This window comes from Leuciscus leuciscus, assembly GCF_965113295.1.
Source record: "Leuciscus leuciscus genome assembly, chromosome: 3".
Lineage (NCBI taxonomy): Eukaryota > Metazoa > Chordata > Actinopteri > Cypriniformes > Leuciscidae > Leuciscus > Leuciscus leuciscus.
The window spans coordinates 16,853,015-16,876,668 of record NC_138727.1 but is presented as its reverse complement, the minus strand read 5'-3'; the positions used below and the strand labels follow the sequence as shown (position 1 = coordinate 16,876,668).

At 37.3% G+C, this 23,654-nt stretch overlaps 1 protein-coding gene across 2 annotated transcripts in view; it reads left to right on the top strand.

Moving 5' to 3' along the window:
• ndst3 (N-deacetylase/N-sulfotransferase (heparan glucosaminyl) 3) overlaps nucleotides 1-23,654 on the top strand; it is a 60,456-nt gene that overhangs the window by 23,227 nt on the left and 13,575 nt on the right. For both annotated transcript variants that reach the window (XM_082164674.1, XM_082164675.1), the window contains 5 exons: nucleotides 4,376-4,561; nucleotides 8,487-8,615; nucleotides 21,395-21,577; nucleotides 22,658-22,754; nucleotides 23,331-23,454. In XM_082164674.1, coding sequence (XP_082020800.1) covers nucleotides 4,376-4,561; nucleotides 8,487-8,615; nucleotides 21,395-21,577; nucleotides 22,658-22,754; nucleotides 23,331-23,454 — 719 coding nt within the window. The remainder of the gene's footprint in view (nucleotides 1-4,375; nucleotides 4,562-8,486; nucleotides 8,616-21,394; nucleotides 21,578-22,657; nucleotides 22,755-23,330; nucleotides 23,455-23,654) is intronic.

The following is a 23,654-nucleotide window of genomic DNA, read 5'->3' as shown; positions in this document are numbered from 1 at the left end:
AGTACAATGCCAAGCATCGAATGGGTGGTGTAAGGCACGCCGCCACTGGACTCTGGAGCAGTGAAAACGTGTTCTTGGTGAAAACTTGATTGACGAATCAAACTTCTCAGTTTGACATTCTGATGGGTGAGTCTGAGTTTGGCGGATGCCTGGAGAACATTGCATACCTGACTGCATTGTGCCAACTGTAAAGTTTGGTGGAGATTGGAGAAGGGATAATGGTAAGGGCCTGTTCATTTTTGACAATGCTATGCTTCCACCTTTGTGGGAACAGTTTTAGGGAAAGCCGTTTTCTATTCCAGCATGACTGTGCCCCAGTGCACAAAGCAAGATCCATAAAGACATGGCTGGAAGAGTTTGGTGTGGAAGAACTTGACTGGCCCACACAGAGCCCTGGTCTCAACCCCATCAAACGCCTTTTGGATGAACCGAAATGGAAATTGCAAGTCATCCTTCTCATCCAACGTCAGTGTCTGATCTCACAAATGCTCTACTGGATGATGGGGCACAAAATTCCCACAGAAACACTCCAAAATCTTGTGGAAAGCATTCCCAGAAGAGTGGAAGCTGTTCTTGCTGAAATAGGGGGACCAACACCATATTAATGCATACTGTATGTATTTAGAATGTGATGCCATCGCTGTTGGTGTAAAGATCAGGGGCCCTATCTTGCACCCAGCGCAAGTGACTTTGTACACCGACGCATGTATCATTCCTATTTTGCACCCGCGCAAAGCGGACTTTTCCCTCCACAGAAGCACGTCGGTAAGTTAGGAAATACACTTGCGCTCCCGGGGGCGGTTCAGCGCAAAGAGGAGGCGTGTTCCAGCGCAAACGTTCCTTCTTGCTATTTTGCAGGTTAAGAAAACAATTGCGCCACTAACCAGGAAAAAATTGTTTAAAGTCAGTGGCGCGTTGCACATGTTATTCATGCCCTATTTTAAGGGCGCATGCTTGGCCATAATCAATGTAGCGTGTGCACAACGCGCATACACTTTGATTCTCTCATCTACACAGAAGCAGCAGTTTTCATTTTTGCAAATCATACATTATTACGATAGATAGATAGATAGATAGATAGATAGATAGATAGATAGATAGATAGATAGATAGATAGATAGATAGATAGATAGATAGATAGATAGATAGACAATTTATTTCAAAAGCATACATCTAGCTTACACATTTACCCAAATTATCATACGCCTGTTTAACTGAAGTTAATTTGGGTGGGTTTCTCCATTTCAATGTAACTTCTCTCTTTTACGGCCGTGACGAGAGCGTTGCTCTCCTTGGCTGTGAACCGCTCCTGGCGCGCGCCTGGCAAATCCGCCGTTACAATAGCAATCCGCTATGGAAAAAGCGCATCTGCTCTTAAAGGGAATGTGAGATGACGCTCTGATTGGTTTATTTCACGTTACGCCCAAACCACACCTATGAATAATGAAGCTACTTCAGACCAACCCATTTGAGATAGCGCCTGGCGCAAGAGTCATTTATCCCGCCGGGAAAATAGCAACAGCGCCGAGACCCGCCCACAAAGTTACTTGCGCTTTGCGCTTGATACTTGCGTTTCAGATCGTTAAAATAGGGCCCCAGGTGTCCCAATACTTTCGTCCTTATAGTGTATATGTAAATGCACAGCAAGGTATTGTAGATGGTTGTGTGCTCACTAGCTGTCTAGACTTCATCTGTACTGTTAGGCTGTATGTTAAAATCACTGTCATTTGGCAGTTTGAATATTAGAAAAACAGCGATGTGATGTGAACAGTGGAATGAGTGATAAACAACAGAGCGTAAAGTGCCCCTGCTGGAAGTCACAAACAAGCACAGATTCTGTCTGAAAGCATAACCGCCAGCTAAATTATAATTTGAGTCATGCGCCACGGCTTGAGCAGTTTAGCTAAAAAATGTGACTAAAATTAAGTTTTAACTAAGCTCTTTTGAAAACAATAGTCTGGTTTATCTATAGTATTATTATCTCTGTCGTTTATCCCTCACCCCCATTATCGTTTTCAATATCATTTCGTCTTTATCTTTAAAGAGGCCTTCATATTACAATGAACTTTGAGTGGCTTTTAGTGTGTTTATCCATCTAAGAAATTGAAATATTAGAACTCAAGTTGGCTAATATCTCTTTCACTGTGGGTATGTTTGTGTTTAACTGTTTTGGCAAGGAACTATCTACCATTTTAACTACATTTTCAGTAGCATCAAGCTACTTTTTCCAACAAGTACAGTACTAATGTAGTGTGACAAAGCACTGCATCACAGTTTCTGCATTACATTGTTTGCTTTAGATCTGAGGCAATAATCATTCATATTCTCCTAAACGTTCTTCTACAATGCCGAATTACAGCTTTAGTGATTCGAAACTGAACCAGATTTTTTTTAAACGATTGACATATTCAAACATTTGCTCAGAAGATAAGTCTCTGGTGCTATTGTGCGTCTTTTTATACCGAAGTATTTAATGAAACAATGCTGTTCATCACTTTTTTGTTGTATTTAGTGTATGTATTCTCATCATTTTTAATTGCAACGACATCTCTTCTCTGATGATGTGTTTACTGGCATGAAGGTGGGACGTCCTGTTACTCACATGAGATCAGAGCAATAGCAAACCACAACCATTCAACGATCCAATCAATTCCTGATGGACAAAATCAAGTCCCGCACTACAAATTTTCTTGTTCATGAAGCCGTTTCACTCACATATATATGTCACGATATGGAAGAAAATACTTTCGCATCTTCTGGTTCATGCCGATTTTAAACATGATTCATTTATTCAATAAGCATGATTGTTTTTGTCGCAGACCCTGATTTTCAATTTTAAAATAGGAAAGTGCCTCAAATGTCTCTATGTGTTTATGGTTCAGGTTTTTCCTACATTATGAGGACCAATGTTCTGACAAGGATAATAAAACCTGAAATCAACTACATTTTGGGGAGCAGCCAACAGTCCCTGCAAGGAAAAAAAGCTCAATAAATATACTAAATAATGCCTTAATTAAGATTTAAATATGCAGAAATTATGAAAATAGAAAATATAGAAGTAGAAAATATCATTAATAGATGCCAATGGAAATTCTCTAACATGATATAAATATAAACGTGTATGTGTGTGTTGTTTTGCAATGTAATGGAAGTATAGTGACAGATTATTTCTTCTGCATTGTGACGTGCATCCGAGTGAAACAAACTATTGAAGAAAAGAAATGTAGGGTGATGAAATGTAACATAAAAATGAAACCATTAAAAATTGATAAAATTAGTTTCCTTAATACAATTTTAGAGCTGACATTAGGATCTGCTCAAAATCTGTGGCAATCAACAAATAGCAAACTTCAAAACTTTCCCATGAAAAATCTCCTACATGAGTGACCAAGGTCAAGCAGTTAGCATGCGCTTGACTCTGGGCGCTGAGTTAAACAGACTAGTGTCTGTCAGCTCAGAGGGCAGAGACTGTGAGAGTCAAGCTGACAGAGAATTTTAATGGGCCACGAGCAGAAGTTTGATAATCTAGAGAAGACAGCTTTGATTTGCCTTTGTTGGTTTGGGGGCTTGATTAAATCAGAGCTGTGCAGCTAAGCTAACAGATGAGTGTACATGAGAGGATGGAGAATGTGGGTGGTTTTCTCTGTATGTGTGTGTGTGTGTGTGTGTGTGTGCGCGCGCACAAAATCTCTTGAGGGAAATTCTATGGATTACTGGATCCTCATGATATGGAAGTTAAATCTGAAATTTCACCTCAAAATACAGTTATCGACTCAGCTGTTCTTTAGACGTCTATTATCTCACCTATCTGATTTTAATTAGTTAGCCTAGAGAAATTTAAAAATGAAAATGGATTTTTCATAAAAAATCATAAAGTCTTGAATCAATAGCTCTGAGGTAGCTCTGTGTAACTCTGAAGATGTGTGTTAAGGAGAACGCCAGCTATATAAATGTGTGTGCGTCTGTTTCTGAGAAAAGGGATTTTTGGTTATTTTGTTTTCTCAAGCACTCAACAGATAAAAATATGTATATATCACAATGTGTTCTAACCAGACGTGACATGCAACAGTCTTTTTCATCAATCTAAATCTTTTTTTTTTTCTTTTTTTTTGGTCATAACCTGCAACAATAGATAGTACATATTAGAATGATTTCTGAAGGATCATGTGACACTGAAGACTGGAGTTAAGACTAAACTATAACTCCAGTGTATACAATACACTGTAGTAATACACTTCTAAGTAGGCTACATCTGTACTCTGTTACTTAAACACATCCCTGTGTATGTGTTTTTATGAAAGATTGTATTATGCTTGAGTTTGCGCTTGACATCCAAATATAAACTATATTTATTGGTGTGTATTTCTCATTACAGGAGCATGGTATTCCAGTAGATCTGGGATATGCCGTGGCCCCTCATCATTCTGGTGTTTATCCAGTCCATATTCAGCTGTATGAGGCTTGGAAGAAAGCATGGGGGATACGAGTGACCAGTACTGAGGAATACCCACACCTCAAACCTGCACGTCACCGCAAGGGATTCATTCATAACAACATCATGGTACGGTTCATATAGAGGACACGCTTTGAAAGATGTCTGTGTGGTGTAAAAAAGTATGACAAATAATTAATGTAGCATAAAATGCATTTTTCCTGCGATCAGATTCGCAGGAAACAATATATCATACACTTGAAAGTTTATATAAGAGATGGAAAAGATCCTATACCCTATTTCTCAATGTCTGATTAAACTGTAGTGTTATCATATTTTGTTCTACTGTAGCTTACCAAAATAACTTTTCTTCACACATTAAGTATATGCTAGTATGCTAAGCTGTCAATAATACACTTTCATACACAACATCAATGATTGTGGATGGGGCTCCGCCTCATGCTTTGTGTAGTGTCGTGTGAAAAATGCAGTGAGACTTGCCTGTTAGAGACTGCCAAAATACAAGCAACAGCTTTGAACAGCTATAAATCAATGAAACACAAACACACTCCAAAAGAATTAATGATGACACACTGGGACTCAGATGAAATACCCCATAGTGCATTCACCACAGTCAAATCTATTAGTGGTACACACACACACTGATTTTGACTAGATGTCCCTAACTGCAGCATTGAATCAATTTTTGAAATAGCTTTTTGCTGTCTCTGTCTCTCATTTCTGGTCCAAGGCTTTCTGGTTATCTGAAGATTCCTCCTAAAAGCATAGTTTAGTCCTTTAGTCCATCCTTAAAATTAAAGTTTAGTCATAATTTACAGTCCTGCACGTGGGCGTATATTCAGTGTAACGTGGTATGAAGTTTTGCACCGTTGTGCATTATAGCCAATCACGCTGAATTGAAGTGATTGACAGCTTCAGTGATTATATAGGGATCATTCTTTGCTCGCTTTCTGTATATAGTCTATTCACAATTTGAATACGTTTTATTTTTCATGCTGCTGAGAGGACCAACAGCAATGTTTTTAAGAGAGACAACTGCATTCTAATGCGGCTGCGGTTCGGCTTACAGTCTTTGTCAAACGGGTTGGGTATGGAATTAAATTAGCGTTGCTGTCGGAAAACGGGTCGGTTGTTCTGTTAAGTAATGTAGGGACAGATGCAGGTTTACCAAACAGGACCCATGCAGGATTCTGCCCTCGTGTAATGTCCTTAACCTTTCTTCTGTGGAACACAAATGGAGATGTTGACATTCTGCCTAAAATCTCCTCAAGAAAGAAAGTCATACATATACATTTGGAACAAGGAATGAGGTACAGTAAATGATCAAATACAGAAGTAAAATTTTGCATAATGATAGATAATAGATTATATATAACAACATCTCTTGAATTCATTTTATTTGTCTTACCTAACTGGCAAATCGGGATTTTTTTTTAGGTCAAAGCCTAAACTTTATTCAATTTAGTTAGATTTATGCTTGAAATAAGAAAAAGCAATTTGCCATTGGGGTAAAAAAAGAAACAACTTTTAATCGTTTTTGCAATTTTAAGCTGTTTAGATATTTTAATGAGGGGGAAAAAACTGATTAAGAAAATGAGTTCTTAAAATGCAGCGCAATATCTTTCATAACTCTTATGAAACAGCAAGAATTAATGCGCCCGTTATTTGATTCTTATGAACACTTGTGACTTTTCATTTTTTTATTTCAGAGAAACAAATTAGAGTACTCTCTTTTGTTAGAACACCAGCCCACTACATGTTCTATTCTTTGTTCTTTCTAGTGAATTGGAGATGTGTCACTTTTTCTCATTCACAATACAAAAGAACAAGCGTTGGCAGGCCTAACTCAAATTACTGTTGTTTCACGTGCAATTTAGCTATCATCATCTTAAGCTTTTTTAAGAGTGTTTTGAATCTAGCTAAAGGCAGATATTTTAGAGGAGGTGTTAGTGAGCACTAGTCCCTAGCTTTTTTATTTAGAGGATGCACCGAAAAGGTTTTGGGTCAGTTGTTCGGACACCTGCGGCCTAATTAATGGCCTCCTCTGTGTGAGCACGACAGGTCTCAGATCAGAGATCCAGAGCGCTGAATGATGAGTGTGGTGGATACATGGAGCTTAAACATGAGCTATGAAGCATGTCAGACTGTTACAGGCTCCGCAATACAGCAAGCCGACAACTCGCCATAGAACTATTTGCTCCTTTCACAAACCACCACAATAATATACTGACAGGGCAAGTTACATTCAATGAGAAAAAAGAGCAGGGGAGGTGGGTGGCAGAAAAGGGAACGGGAAGGACAGAGCACATGAATAGAGTCTCATAAATTCCCCAGGCGTTCTGGTGGGACAGGCAGTTTAGTGTGTTTGCACTGGAATTGAATTTTAGGAGATGGCGTAGATTAAAATATTAAATCAAGGCCACATGCGTGCAATACAATTGTGCTGCGCCCCTCAAGTGTGTGTGTGCGTAGTTTCAGCTATGGAACACGTTTAGTTGAGCACGCATGCCACACAATACTCTGCAATAAAACACAGAGAGAGATGTTAAAGCGGGAAAAGCAATTAGGTTTAAGTTAGATGGAAAGATTGGACAGAGTCCCAAAGATCTGTTCCAGCTCAGTCAAGCAGTCCGAAAACAAGCATATGGGTGATGAAAGCTCTTATCAGTGCATTAGAGACCAGTGTGTTAGTGGGTATGTTAATGTATTATATTTTGCTGTTTTAGCAGTTTGCTGGAGGAGTCTAGCTGCCTCTCTGATATTTACACACTGTTACAGTGTTGAGAAATGGACTCTGTTGCTCCTTGCAAACTCTCAACCTGTCTGACTGCCACACACAGAGCAAGGATGCGGACATAGAGTACAGTATACAAGTCAAAAGTTTGCTGTCTGTAAGATAAAAAAAAATACAAAAAAAGATGTTTTCGAAAGTGTCCTATGTAATACTGTGAAGTATTGTTAATATTTAAGATAAACTTTGTTCTATTTTCATATATTTTGAATATACAGTATATATTTTAAAATGTAATTTACTGTGGAAAAGCCAATGGAAAAGCAAAATTTTCTGTAGCAATTACTCCAGTGTTTAGTCAGATGATCCCTCAGAAATCACTCTAAAATGCTGATTGGTCAAGAAACATTTCTTATTATTATTCATGTTGAAAACAGTTGAGGCTTAATATTTTTTGGAAACCATGTTGCAAGGATTCAAGGACAACAGTGAATGATGACCTGAATTTCAGTCGATCTGAATGACAACCTGAATTTCTCAGTCAAAGCTCTTTTATACATTCAGAACACTTCAGAGGCACAACGAATCTCGTAGACTACATTTTTTGATACTTTGGTATCCTTATATTGAAACCTGAATTCCTCAGTCCACATTTTTTGTAATTACATAGAAAAGAGCTATTATTTTGTCAAAATACAAACATATAACATGTTTTACTGTAGTTGGAGAAGTACCCTAGAGAAAAAGAGACAGAGCTTTTCTGTTGTTGTCAAGAAGTAATTTTGTCACATTGAGTCACAGTATATTTCTTATTCTCTTTTCTTCTTGTCTGTCTTTGCCTGTTTGGCACATATTTTATTGAAACATTCAGCTTTTTCCCACTGAGAAATGAATCCGTTTTCTTTGACTGATTCAGACAGGAAGTGAATGGATGAATATATAAGTTGTCTCCATGCAACACCTGAATGCAGATACACTGACATGAGACTTAATAAAAAGTTATGTGTAAAACTGAAACTGGGAGTATTAAATTATAAATGTCACAGAGTTTTATAAATTTACCATAAGAATATAATTTTTTTCGAATACAAAGCAGGGTTTGAACTGTGTTGACTAAAAACCTTTGTAGTCTAAAACTCTATGTGTGTGTGTGTGTGTGTGTGTGTGTGTGTGTGTGTGTGTGTGTGTGTGTGTGTGTGTGTGTGTGTGTGTGTGTGTGTGTGTGTGTGTGTGTGTGTGTGTGTGTGTGTGTGTGTGTGTGTGTGTGTGTGTGTGTGTGTGTGTGTGTGTGTGTGTGAGCAGGTGCTGCCCCGTCAGACATGCGGCTTATTCACACACACCATCTTCTATAAAGAATATCCGGGAGGCCCTAAAGAACTGGACAAAAGCATACGAGGAGGAGAGCTGTTTCTGACTGTCCTGCTCAACCCTGTAAGTGTAAAACACACAGGCACACACATACTGCTATTCCCTGTTGTCTCTGCTCATTTCATCCTATCAGCCTGCTGTATTGTTTTTCTCTGTCTTATTCTGTCCTCATGCCCCCCTCCTTTCTCTCGCTGGGTTTCCATGTTAGTGTTGCTTATAGATTTGTTCTCCCAGCATGAATCACTGTTCTTATGTTGAAACTCTGCCCTGCTTGAATCAGCAGCAAAATGAAAAACAATAGTGTGTATACTGTCGTGTACTATGTGTGCTGTGTTTATACATTAAATCAGTGCTTCTCAACTAGTGGGTTATGACCCAAAATTGAGTCACAGGTCTGTCCTGATAGGGTCACAGACCGCAGGAACAAAATAATGCATCTAACCATATGGCAATACATAGTTTGGGTAGCAAAAAGGGGTTGTTAAATTTTAATAGAAAATGCTTCCCATGGCAAAGGTCGTGCATGCAATTTTGGGACAAATCTGTGTTGTACTTATGTACTATGAACAGATTTGTTGCTGTGTTGAGTCTATTGTTGTTATTATTAAACAAAATTATAACTAAAACTATTACAAATAATTTTCAGTAATTGAAATAAGACTGAAATAAAATAAAATAAAAATATTAAATGAAAAAAAAAACACAAAAAAAAGTAATAGTAATAAAAGTAATAAAAATAACACTGAAAAAATACAGCTAAATAGAAAAAAGCTTATACAATTTTGAAAAAAGCACGTAAAAAAATGACTAAAATTAAACTACAATTAAAATTAAAGCTGTAAATATAAAAATGTAATTAAAAATGTTAATAAATACTATAATAGTATATAAATACTACTAAAATAACACTGATTGAGTCGCCACTGGATGCTTAAAGTCCTGAAGAACAGCTGTGGAGCATTAATGTATACTGTAGATTGACTGATGGATGGATACTGTATTGTGAATGGCTAACATCCTGTGCTGCCTTTATGTGTATAAGGTAAGAAAATGTAATGTTTAAAAAGTCATACTCTGGATGTTTGTGTGTGTGAAGAAATCATCCATGTGTATCTTCTCCTTTTGCTAAAGGCAATTTCTAAGGGTTGACTCATTCCCATGATACTGCACTGACCTGAATCAGAGATTGTGTGTTCTCATGTTCACAAAGATCCTGGTCATCTGCTTATACCAGCAATAATAAACAACCCACAGACACAAATAGAGAGAGGGTGGGTGAAAGGAACATAAGGAGATATGGAGGTGTGAAGATGTAGTATATTGTATTCACTCTGTGTGGAATAAGATTGTTCACTTCACACTTACCTTGCCAAAGCCTACAATGTGTGATAGTGTGTTAATAGTGTGTTAAGTGTTTGTCTGTGTGGTTGTCTGAATAAAAGAGGATCCGATGAGAAAGAGATACTGAGAATAATTTCTCTTTTCGGCTTTTTGGTAGTGTGGATCAGTGCACTATTTACTTCTATATTGAATTTATATTTTAAATTCAGCATCATAAGCCAGTTACTATAACATTTTTGCCATCAAACTTTTTTGTCTAATTATTTTCTATCAGTGATTTGATCTAAAATTGAAAAATACAGTCTTCACTTTTAATTTTTACATTATAATGTATCTTTTTTAATATATAAATCTTTAATTTTTAGTTATTTTTTAGTTTATTATTTTATATATTATATTGTATTATATTTGTATTCTTTAATTTTTTATGGTGAATGTGGATTATTTTAATCATGGATTATTTTGTGAATGAGAAACAACATAATTTTTTTGAATTAAAGGCTTGTTGAATATCACAGGCCTGTTGCATGAAGCTTGTTGAACAAACTCTGAGTTTCAGAGTAAGTTTAGTGTAATAATCAGGGGCTGGAATATAGGTGCCATGTATGCTGATGTCTTTTATTGTGAAATTTTTACTTCCAGTTTGTTACGTCACTTGGTATAGGTGCATATTACTTGTTAGTTTGCATATGGATAGCATGGAGGAAGGGGGTGAGTAGCTGGGAGGCTCACTTTCTGTTTTTCATTGCATATTTTCTTATTTTACCGTCATCATTCAACGTACTGCTGTTCTCTTCATTATTACAATAAACCACCTGGATTTGCGGTTGAAACGCGTCAGCTTTTACTCCCTCTACTCAGCCTTTTAGTGGAGACTGGGTGCCGCTATATTTAGAGTTGACAAAAACATACAAACGCTCGGTATAAATGTTCTCTGTCAAACCAGGGTTTGACCCAGAGTTTGCATTAAACTCTATAAATCTTAGTATATCAATGCATGTGAATCAACTTAATTTAAATAATAATTTATACACGTTTACAAACAGCTTAAAAAAATACACGTAAGCTTAGTCAGTTTAAAAGCTTTATATATTAGTTTTTCTCAATCGATTTGACACATTTCTCCAAATGAATGTAGTTGCTCTCAAAACAATTAACACAGCTCGAAACACACTCTTATGTTGGCCTAACAGTTCAATTTTACTGCATAATGAAGCACTGCATTTTATTCTAGTAATGCATTTATCAAAAATTATTATAAAGTGTGTTCTCTGTAGATTTGATAACAAATTCAGCTGTAGATACATAAATACATGAATGAAAATACATGTTTTTCGTGTTCTTTAATCGTATTCTTCTAAGTTCTTTAATGACGAATTTAGTTGTAAAACGATTAATTTTAACCCCCCAAAAATAAAAAAATATAAATAAATGTACTGCAATCATTGAATCAGTTAACCTTATAGATATTGCCTCTCATTAACATCTGGTCAAAGAATTTCATCAACATCATAGCATAAATTTTCACGAGTTGTGGGGGAAAAAAGCAGTGAATGCTGGATCCATTCTGATGCCTCAACTTCTCCACAGGCCTCTTCCATCGCTAGAAGAAGACTTGGGCCCCGATCACACCTGACGCGTTTTTTGCAGCGCGAGGCGCCTTTTTTCAATTGTTTTCCTATGGCAGTGAGCGTTCTGCGCGCTGTTTATGCGCCTGCTGCGCCTCACGTTTTTGCAGTTGAAAAAAAAGCAACTTCGAGCGGAAAAAGCGCCCGACGTCATTGCGTTTTTTACCACTGTCCAATCGAATGAATGGAGAGGCGGGCCTTCCGTTTTAGTGACGAAAGCTACAGTTGCTTGAACGCCCGGAGAGTGCGATGATGGAGGATAAACTTGTGGTGCTCTCGCGGGTTACCAGGAGCTTAACGACTTCACGAACCGTAATTACCACAATGTTAACAGAAAGTAAATAAAGTTAATAAAAGGCTGATTTGACGTTTACTTGACTGACAGGACAGCTGTTTCAGTGGTTGCCTAGCAACATAAAAAACGCAGCGCACTGCTTGTTCTGTGTGATGGGGCAGTGCTGTGTGCCTCGCGCTTTCGAACCTGAAAAAACGCGTTAGGTGTGATCGGGGCCTTACTTGGTTGTAAGGGTTGTGATCATATAATTTCCATCTTCAAGAGGAGAATATGCTGGAAGGAACACCATCCTGAAATGTGGGTGATGCTCAAACCACTGTGCTGAATGGTTACATTGGAAAAAGTTTTCTGTTTTGTGCATCCTCAAGACAGCGCTGTGTGCCACAACACCATTGGATTGCAGCACTTGTTGTCCAGGGACATTGACTGTGGCACAATGTTTATATTGGGCTAAACTCTCTGTCCAGCTTCCCCCAAGGAAAGACCTTAATTTATGACATGGTCAATTAGGGTGGCGCTGATTTCATTTGAAACCTGTCTGTACCCTATCCTTCTATCTCTCCTTCCTCCTCTTACACCTTGCTCTTCCTTTCCCCTCTGTCCATGTCTTATATATTCTTCTCTTGCTCTTTGCACTAATACCATTGCCTTCCACTCTACCATCTCTTCACCCTCTACCCCTCTTTCTACATCCTCAGCTCTTCTGGCTCCATCTCCTCTTCCAATACAATATATTCCTTTCCCCTCGTCTCTTTCTACCCCTTCCACTGTTCCTCTCCAAAATCTCTCACTCTTACATTTCTTCCTTTTCCCATTCTTCTTTTTCTTGTCAATTGGCATTTCCTGTGTTGTGTGTGACTAACTCATTTATTTATTAACAATATTTATTGGGGCTAATTGAGAACATTCCAAGTGCAACTGAGAATTTAACAAATAGCAGAGTTTTGTTTGTTGTCTTTGGGGAAAATAGTGCACAAATGATTGGGATTTTCGTAAAACCAATAAAAAGAGCTGCAATTGTTGTAATATATACACTTACCGGCCACTTGGGTACACCGGTTCAACTGCTCGTTTACGCATATATCTAAGCAGCCAATCACATGGCAGGAACTCAATGTATTCAGGCATGAAGACATGGTAAAGACCATCTGCTGAAGTTCAAACTAAACATCAGAATGGGGAAGAAAGGTGATTAAAGTGACTTTGAACATGGCATGGTTGTTGGTGCCAGACAGGTTGGTCTGAGTAACTGCTGCTCTTCTGGGATTTTCATGCACAACCATCTCTAGAGTTTACAGAGAATGGACAGAAAAGGAGAATTTATCAGCAGTTCTGTGGGCGAAAATGCCTTGTTGATGCCAGGGTCAGAGGAGAATGGCCAGACTGGTTTGAGCTTATAGAAAAGCAACTGTAACTCAGATAACCACTCGTTACAACTGAGGTACTGTATGCAGAAATGCATCTCTGAACATGTCGAACCTTGAAGCAGATGGGCTACAGCAGCAGAAGATCACACCGGGTTCCACTCCTGACGCTACAGTTCGCATGGGCTTACTAAAATTGGACAATAGACGATTGGAAAAACATTACCTGATCTGATAAGTCTCAATTTCTGCTGCAATATTCAGATTATATGGTCAGCATTTTGCCTAAACAACATGAAAGCATGGATCCATCCAGCCTTGTATCAATAGTTCAGGCTGGCTGGTGGTGTAATGGTGTGAGGGATATTCTGTGGGCACACTTTGGACCCCTTACTACCAATTGAGCATCGTTTAAACGCCACAGCCTACCTGAGTATTGTTGCTGACCATGTCCATGCCTTTATGACCACAATGTACCCATATTCTGATGGCTATCCAGCAGAATAACGCACCATTTCACAAAGCTCAAATCATCTCAAACTGGTTTCTTGAACATGACAATGACTTTACTACACTCAAATGGCCTCCACAGTCACCAGATCTCAATCTAATAGAGCACCTTTGGGATGTTGTGGAACTGGAGATTCGGATCAGGGATGTGCAGCCAACAAATCTGCAGCAACTGCGTGATGCTATCATGTCAATATGGACCAAAATCTCGGAGGAATTCAAATCAATAATTAAATGTTAATTAATATGATATTATAATTATATATAATTACAATCCACTTAATATAGATATATAATAAATAACTAGCAGCAATGCTAAATGTTTCGTGTGGTAATTATTGAATGCGTTGAATGGGGAGACTGGAATGCAGGTAATATGAGGATGAGGTTGTGTGGTCATGACTTTAGAGTCTGGATTCCATGTCTAGTAAATTAAACATTAGTCTTTCATCTCCAAGCAACACTTCCTGTCCAATCAGAACATCACACTGAATGAAGGAAGATAAAGCAGACAAGATTTAGATTCCTTTGTGGATCTTGTTTGAATATTCTTCTACAATAAGCATCCAAACTACTATTGTGCTTTAAAAGTGCTGTGAGAGTTCTGTAGATGCACATTACCAGTAACATGATCACGCTTCTGTCTTTCTACATTAAACTCAAACCCATCACATACATACATTAATCTGACCGTAGGCTTTTTGATTTATTCATCACAGCCACATTCTTCTGTGTTAAAATGAATCACTGTTAACATGAAGACACAGCACTACTTATTAATGACATACATCACTCTTTTCTTCTCTTCATTCAGTAGCATCGATTAAACATTTTATGGCAGTGATAAAATTGTTATTATATTGAAAAAAAAAAACATTAGTATAACATTGATTGAAGTGAAAAAGAAAAAAATTCTGCCATGCCTTGTGCCTTCTTTGTCTCCTTGTCCAGAGGGCTTTAATGGAAACTCATTTATCTGCCCATTCATTATTGAGGTCCTCTCTCTGAAATGAGGTGTGTGTGTGTGTGTGTGTGTGTGTGTGTGTGTGTGTGTGTGTGTGTGTGTGTGTGTGTGTGTGTGTGTGTGTGTGTGTGTGTGTGTGTGTGTGTGTGTGTGTGTGTGTGTGTGTGTGTGTGTGTGTGTGTGTGTGTGTGTGTGTGTGTGTGAGAGAGAGAGAGAGAGAGAGAGAGCTGTGCTGTCCTTTGCTTGAGAACATCAGGTTAACAGAGCATAACGTAAGGGGAGAACACTGTTTTTGACACTCCATTTTACCCTCGTTCATGCCCATTATTATCATCATCATATTGCTATTGTAATATAATTGCACTTTAAAATAAAATTTAAGTATTTCACATTAAGTATAGATTAGTAAAATTACAGTACTTATTTCTGTCTTAATTTCTATACTTGCAAAAGTTGAAGATTTCAATTTGGTAGAAAACTGCAGGGAGACCTTTGAGCTTCTGTGACAACAGGTTTACAAACACTTCTCATTATAAATCTAGTAAAATGCTGTAATCATCTGTCCACAAAAAATTATGTGAATGCGAAAATAAAGCACAGCTGGTACACATTGCATTACTGCATTACTCTGAACTTAGCCACTCTGAGACGCTGAAAACACCAGATTATGAGCTGCACGCATGTAAATATTGGATCATGAGCTGCTCACGTGTAAATGGAAACAGTGTCTTGCTTCACTCTGAAACACACAGCACAACAGACTATATACTTATGACTATAAGACATTATACGTTTGTGCGATTGGATAAGCCCAATAAGACATTTCATAATTTTGATTTTAGTTCGATTTATAGATGCTTTGCGAAATCAAAGGCGATAGACATTGTGATCTTTGCGACTTCAGTGATCTTTTATGTTATGAGAAGGGTAAAAAATATTCTTCTAGGTAATTAATTGGAAACACTGTGGTCTTTATAAACGTACATAAAAAATTATTCTTTAAAGATTTTATTTTTCACGGAAAAACAAATATTGGAGACTAAAACAACATGAGGGTGATGAATTTTAAAAAATGGGTGAGCTATTCCTTTAAGAGCAACACAACAAATTCAGCTGACATCATTATGTATGTTGATGTCAACTTTCAATTATCCTGATAATGGATGATTGTCAAAGAACTTGTGAGAGACTGAGAGAAAGAGAGACTATAAGCGGAACTAAACAGTTTGTACAAGAAAAGGAAGGATGTCCAATCAGAGAAAAGGAGAGAGGGAGTATAGTTTGTTTGTGTCTAGTGAAAGAGAGACTGTATAAAGGACAGAAAGAGAGAGAGAAATGATACTTGAGGCTAAAATTTTCCAGCTGGACTCTCCTGTTAAATGAGCCGATGGGGGATGGGGGGGGTGTCTGTGTCTGATTTTGAGTCTTATTAAGCTACGCTTGCTTAGAGAAAGTTAGAGTATGATACAAACAGCAAGAAGGTTGTCCAGCACCACTGTTTTTGGATATATATTATTCAATACATTTAGCAGTGAAAAATCAGCTGTAGGTTACACATCAGAATATACAAACATGAAAATTCTCCTATTCTTGCATTCCTGAATTTTTAAACCTTTTTGGGGGGAAATGCAAAATCATGAATTTTACCATTTTTAATCATGAAGTTACACTGGACTGAAGCTTTCAACAACAAAAAAGTTGTCAACGTGCCATAAATGTATGATAAGAGTCCAAGTCCTTTGGGATAGCTTTCAGAGGGGAAGTGAATGTCAGATCTTTAAAAAAAAAGAAGGGAAAAAAACTGGTTGGTCCTAAAAATAATAAATATATATTTGAAATACATTAATTTTATGCTAAGTATACTACAAATACATTTACATATTAATGTACTTAATTAAAATACCCTGCAACTGTACTTTTAGTATACTAAATTGGTATACTTAAAGTCTGCTAAATTAGAACATTTAATTTTGTATTTAATGCTCTTTAGTTATCCAGAAATAGTGCTGAGGTCACACTAAAGCTAAACTTAACTTAAGTACAGACCTTATGTGCCAGAGAAACGAGGGCGCAGCCATCTTTACAATATTGTCTTTGAACTTCCGTTTTTGCGGTCGTTCTGTATATTTCTATGGCATTGCTGTCCAGGAGTTATTAGCTTTTGAAGTGGATTTACTTAATGTAAAGTTAACGAAAGTTATCATGAGGATTGTAATGTTTAAAGCAGACTTAACAAATGTCATTAGAACGGGAAGATTTTAAAACGAGCTGTTCATTCATAAATACGTAAGATCGCTGTGAAAATACAGACCGGAAGTCAAAAGACAACGAGCGCAGCGCTGGAAAGGGGCGGGGCTACATAAGGTCTATACTGTATATGATTATGCTAAAGTGAAACTATTGCAAGTATACTTTAGGCACACTTTAAATATCTTGCATTTTAAAACTGATATTATACAGAGATCATACTATCCTTACTAATAGTGATATTAAACACATTTTTATTTAGGTTTTGTTTAGTGTAAGTGGATAGAATATACTGTCTGTACTTTATTATTATGTCTATGGAAAGTCCCCCTAAAACATGAAAACCTAACCATGTGTGTGTGTGTTAATGCCATGGCCAGGCCAAGTCATTACACGTATACATGTGATAATCATGTTGCGCCAATCTGAACAAGTAGGTCAAGATTAATACTACATAGAACAGAAAAAAGAGATCAAGTTGGATTTTGCAAGTGTACTGTATAGAACCGAATAGAATAGAACAGTAGAATAGACATTTATGTTGAGACTACTAAAAGTATATACAACATTAAAACTGGTTTATTATGGTGAGCTGACTAGAATACACAATTAACAGTTTTAGTTTTCTAGTAAAATTGATTGTTGCTTATTGGGGAATGAAGAAAAGTTTAACTTTACCTGCTCTTACAGTATGTTTGGGATTGTGTGTGTTTGTTAGTTTGAGTGTCCAAGGTCCAGTGAGCAAGCTTTGTTACAACTTAGCCTGGTTACTGAGAAGTTCTGTGATGCACCAATAAACGTTATCTTTTACCATCTACAAAATGTGTCTCAGATGGCAAAATTGTGGCATTTATTGAAAAATAATAAATTGTTTAATGTTTAAATTGATTGTAAAATACTGTTCTTTTTCCATTTTTATATTTTGCCACTTATTAATATTTAGAGTTTAGAATATTTATTTCTTTAATATTTGCTATATTTGGATATTTAAATATACGATTTATTATATTTCATGATTATTTATGTATTGTATTCACTGTTCTTCTGTTCAAACTCAATGGAAATGTAATTTTGTTGCTACTGACCGTTATGTAAGGCAAAACAAGATGAAATGAAATTGGAAGACTGTTTGTTGGTTTATAAAGGTAAACATCATGTTACATGACTACACATTACAGAGAGCTAAGTCTTGCTTTAAGGCCGAATGATGCAACCAAATAAGTTCACAATAACTGTACTTACAAACGAAGTACTATTTATTAAGCCTCTTGTGTGAACTTCACGTCCCAATTGTGTGTGTGTGTGTGTGTGTGTGTGTGTGTGTGTGTGTGTGTGTGTGTGTGTGTGTGTGTGTGTTTGTGTATGTGTGTGTGTGTGTGTGTGTGTGTGTGTGTGTGTGTGTGTGTGTGTGTGTGTGTGTGTGTGTGTGTGTGTGTGTGTGTGTGTGTGTGTGTGTGTGTGTGTGTGTGTTTGCTGGTTAAATTTTCATGTCTTTTCCAGGCTAGTGATTTATAATTTTGTCAGGTCCTGAACCTCTTCCAGAAGGAACATCTGTTTGGAACCCTTTAGATCCTCTCTGTGTTTGTGTGTGTGTGTTCAATAGGTAGTCCAAATTTAGCTGTTAAAATGGTAGCTTGTGCTGGCATTCTCAAGTGTGTGTTGGACAAGCAGGATAGATGCTTTTGGAACCTGAGATCCTTTAAGGATGCTTTTTTTTTTCACCTCTTTTTTTTTCTTGCTCTCTTTCTTTGCCCTGGCTGTTAGCGCTAGGTAAAATGAATCATATGACCTATGGCTGTGTGTGTAGGCGTTGTTGCTTTCTGGTGTCTATTTTACAAAGCCTATGTGTGTGTTTGTTATTGATTGCTGAAAGCGCAGCATAAATCATATCTTGATCAGTCTGTTTGTGGTACAGCAGAACTCGTTCAGTGGTCAGATTGATGTTGTATATATGGGAAAAGCCTGTGTTCTTATGTGTGTGGAGCAAAGGCGAACATTCACCACAATCCCACCAAAATACTTTATAATACTTGACATCTTTTTAATATCACGGGTCCCATTCGTTTTCCCGTGAGGGTTAAATTGAATTCAGCGGCTGCGAGTGTGTACGCGAGAGTGTGTGTTACACCAGTCCGGCATAAAGCATGCCAGTGTGACAGAAGCTGCTAAACTTGTCTCATTATCCCATAAATATTCCCCGCCCTGCTCACGGTCACCTAGCATCCCATCCATCAATCAAAGCCTTCTGCCATTGCTGTGCCGCTACCACATCCACTGCAACCTTCTGAGGGAGCCGCACTTAGACCCTGATACAGAGTCCATTACACGCTCCAACCAGATCCTGGCTGATTATAAAACACTTTCAGCTTACAGGAGACTGCCTGTTCTAATGGATCACAGTCTTCTCTTTTACCTTCAATTTAATAAACAGATATATATATAATATAGCAGATCTCATTTCATGATAAATGTAGGAGTTATGTGGAAAATGAATTGATGTCGGTGCTAAAGTTCTGCTAAAACTAGTGGATGCTTAGTTAGCTGTAAAGTTTGTGCTGCTTCTGCTGTCTTTTGTTGTTTTGCTGGTTCATGTACTTATGTGTTTATTAGAGATTGACTGTTATTGTTTTTTATAATTGAAATGAACAACCGATTTTTTTTTTTACTTTGTAATGTGTAAAAGAGTAAAAATAAAACAATCAAAGGTAAAAACATAATGTCCATTATAAATATTTGTTATTATTATTTTATTTATATACAGTAGCCTATTTAATTTACATTAATATTAATAATAGTATTGTTTACATTATTGCATGTTTAAAACTTTTCATTTATGCATTATTACAATTTACAATAACTGTTTTCTATTTTAAAATATTTTAAAATGTAATTTATTTCCTGTGATGAAAAAAGCTGAATTTTCAGCATCATTACTCCAGTCTTCAGTCAGTGTCACATGATCATTCAGAAATCATTTTAATATGCTGATTTGCTGCTCAAGAAACCTTTCTTATTATCATCAATGCTGATAATATTTCCATGTTTCCACAAAATATACTTTTTTTCCCCTGGAATATTTGATGAATATTTAGAAACTTTTAAAAAAACGCATTTATTTTAAATATTTTAAATGCCTTTACTGTCATCTTTGATCAATTTAAGTGTTCTTGCTGAGTAAAAGTATTAAGTATTAAAAATCTCACTGACACCAAACCTTTGAGTGGTAGTGAATATTTATTAGTAGTGGCCTAGTAGTGTTTTATTTTTTTTAATGCCGTTACATTTATGTAGTGTTGAGCACTGTTGTTTCCTGTTAAATTCACAGTATTTAATGGCATTGTTTGATACTATTACTTAACATACTTTAAATGGGATAATATAAAAGGACTGATTATGTATTAGTAGCTGTAAAACAAATATAAATCAAGCTGATTATCAGTATATGTAATTTTATGTGATTTTATTGTAGAAGTGAAGGATGCCTTGTTTCAGGGCCGTCATTGAGGAGGGACAACTGGGAATGTTGTCCCGGACCCTGTGATGAGGGGTGCCCCTAAAAGGGCCTCTATCTCATTGCACCTGAGTGAGTAGGGGAACCACCCATAAAAACTTTGCCCTGGGTCGGGTGTATTTTAGCGACGGCCCTGCCTGGCATTACTGGGAGTGTGTGTTTTAAACTAGGCCACATATTCCCTCTCCTCTCCTCTTGCAACGCAACCTACTAAACCAGTCAAGCATAGAGACCCAGTAAAACTTCTCCACTCTTCCTTTTTCTCTTGTCTTTCCCCCCCTCACTCCTCTCCTCTTTTCTCTACTCTCAGCAGACCCTTGTTAATTGTATTGATCCTAATCTCCACAGACACTGTCCGCAAATGACCTTACTCTAGTGGATTACATCAGAATTACAGCTCCACTCCACATGAAGTGGACGCATCCGCTGGGCTTACCTCATATGAAAGACCGCTGATCGGCCTGCAGTAATTGAATGTGCCCCAGGGGTGCCATGCACCACCCCATAAAGGGGCTGACGCAGGAAATCAGCACACCCTAGTGAAGTTTACAGGGTTGCTAGGTGACATTTAGCCTTTATCAAACAATGCCAGCAAACCAAATGATCAACATCACCTCAACATCTGCTGGGCTGTTTACAACACATGTTTGACATATAAAATCATGCACTAATGCGACTAAAATGGACAAATGTGGGTTGGTTTGTATTTAAATGGTTTTCTCTCTCCTCTAATGCTGTTATGAGAAAAGGTGTTAGTATAATGGAGGAGCAAAGGTTTAAGACCTGAACATTAATATACACAATACTGCCACCTACAGGAAACACTGGGATATTACAACTAAGGTCATCACGTTCATATGTCACTGTAGCTGAAATTAGCTTAAATGTTATAGTAGCAAAGGCTTCTGTTTACTAATGGCAATTTGAAGTATTTACTTATGATGGATGAATGAAAAGTTTCTCTCTTTGTTCCTCTCTGTAGATCAGTATATTTATGACTCATCTCTCCAACTATGGGAATGACCGCTTGGGATTATATACATTCAACAATTTGGCTAACTTCCTAAAATGCTGGACCAACCTGAGGCTTCACACACTTCCCCCTCTGCAGCTCGCACACAAGTACTTCACACTCTTCCCGGAGCAGAGGCACCCGCTATGGCAGGTCAGTCATAGAAAGACACAAACTGTCTTTAATTCAAATATTTGAATTTATTTACGATTAACACTTCATGAGTTTCCATAGTTTAATGAAAACTGGTTATAAATTATATTTGAATGTTAGATCAGAATATCAGAAGGATTTCTAAAGGATCATGTGAAACTGAAGACTGCAGAAAATTCAGCTTTGCCATCAATTAATTATTATTATTTTGAATACATTTTGAATAAATTGCACATTTATTTTCAACTGTAGGAATATTTCAAAATATTACTGTTTTAACTATATGTTTTTTATATATATATATAAATGCAGCCTTGTTGAGCATAAAATACCTCTTTCAAAAACATTTTAAAAATGTATTAATTTTTTTTTATAATTTTTTTTTTTAGACCAGTTAACAATTTTTTTTGACTTCTTAAATACAGTATCTTTTACCTTACATAAAATGTCCTCAAGAAGTTACCACAGGGAAAAGCAGTCCTTTGCAAATTGACATGTTGTTAAAAAGCTTACTCTCTGCGGCCTGTAGGCTATGTAACTATCGCTGTACATCAAGCACTCCAAGTCTCAAGTGCGCACTGACCAATGACAAGCCACCAGAAAATGAACAGTTGCACTTTACAACTTCTCACAGGGACGACGCTTGGATTTATGGGGGTTTTGCACAATTTTAGCATCTTTTTCTCAAGCATTTTTCTGTGGTTGTTCAAATTTTGTTTTATATTTAAAAGATGCCACATAGGTGTTACAGCCTTGACTAGAACTACAAAAAAAGATGTCAAGTGAATTTAATATTGTCCTGTTCTCGACATAAATTGCTTATTAAATTGCTGCAGTAACAATTACAGTACAGACATACTGTATGTCCTGAAAACGAATTCCATCCGAATAGGTTTTTAGAATATCTATTAATATCATCATATGAGATCTGAATATGATCCCAAGGATGATCCATATACTGTACAGGCATCGAGCTACAGACAATGACCTGTCCTCTGTCTCCGTGCTTCTGTTAACAGATAATATATTGATTTGATTGAACTTTAAGCCTAATCACATTTATGATGTTGTTTTTTTTAGAACCCATGTGATGATAAACGGCATAAGGACATCTGGTCCAAAGAGAAGACTTGCGACAGGCTGCCCAAGTTCATGGTGGTCGGGCCTCAGAAAACAGGTAATTCTCTACTTCTGTTACGAGAGCGTGTTTCTTCCGTCTTTCTTTTTGCAGGGCTTCAAAGCCGTGTGTGTGCACGTATCTCCTCGCTTCGCTGTTCCCCTTGATCCTGCTTCATATCTCACCTTGTGCTGCTAGAAATGATGAAAGTGCAACCATGGGCGTTGAGCTTGAGAGGAGAACAACACAGACACATCCCCAGAGGGCTGAGGGTAGAACAAGGCAAAGACAGAGCGCTGTTTTGGGGCTGTAAGGTTTTGATTGGTGTCAAGACACTGTCTTGTTAAACACTTCTCCTCTCTGCACTCATCTTCTTTCCTGCTGTATCACAAACTCGCAACACACACTCAGAAGAAAAAAAATCCATAAGGTAAATGGGGTATTGATCCCATGTCTCTTAGTTTCTTGGTCTGTGGGCTGAATCTCCTGGCCCGAAATGTTTCTCTTCAGCGCTATCAGCTGCAGATATAATTTCATCATTAACAGGGGAAGGGCGCGCTGATTTACTTCTCCTCCTTTTTCCGTTCTCTTCTGCCCTCCTCCTTTCTCCCTTCATCTCTTTCTCTCTCTCACCAGGCACGACAGCGCTCTACCTCTTCCTGATCATGCATCCCTTCATCTCCAGCAACTTCCCCAGTTTGAAAACATTCGAGGAAGTTCAGTTTTTCAACACCAACAACTATCACAAAGGCATCGACTGGTGGGTGTGAAACATGTACTTGTGCTCCAGACACTTTTGTGCATGGGTTTCACTTTTTTAAAGGTGTTTTTGGCTGAGTATGCAATGGTTATGATGTCACAAAATGGTGAAGACGTAGCTCATGAATATTAATGAGATAATACGCAAATAATTTAACATGATTTAATTTTACATTTAATAATTTAACATTTTGATAAATA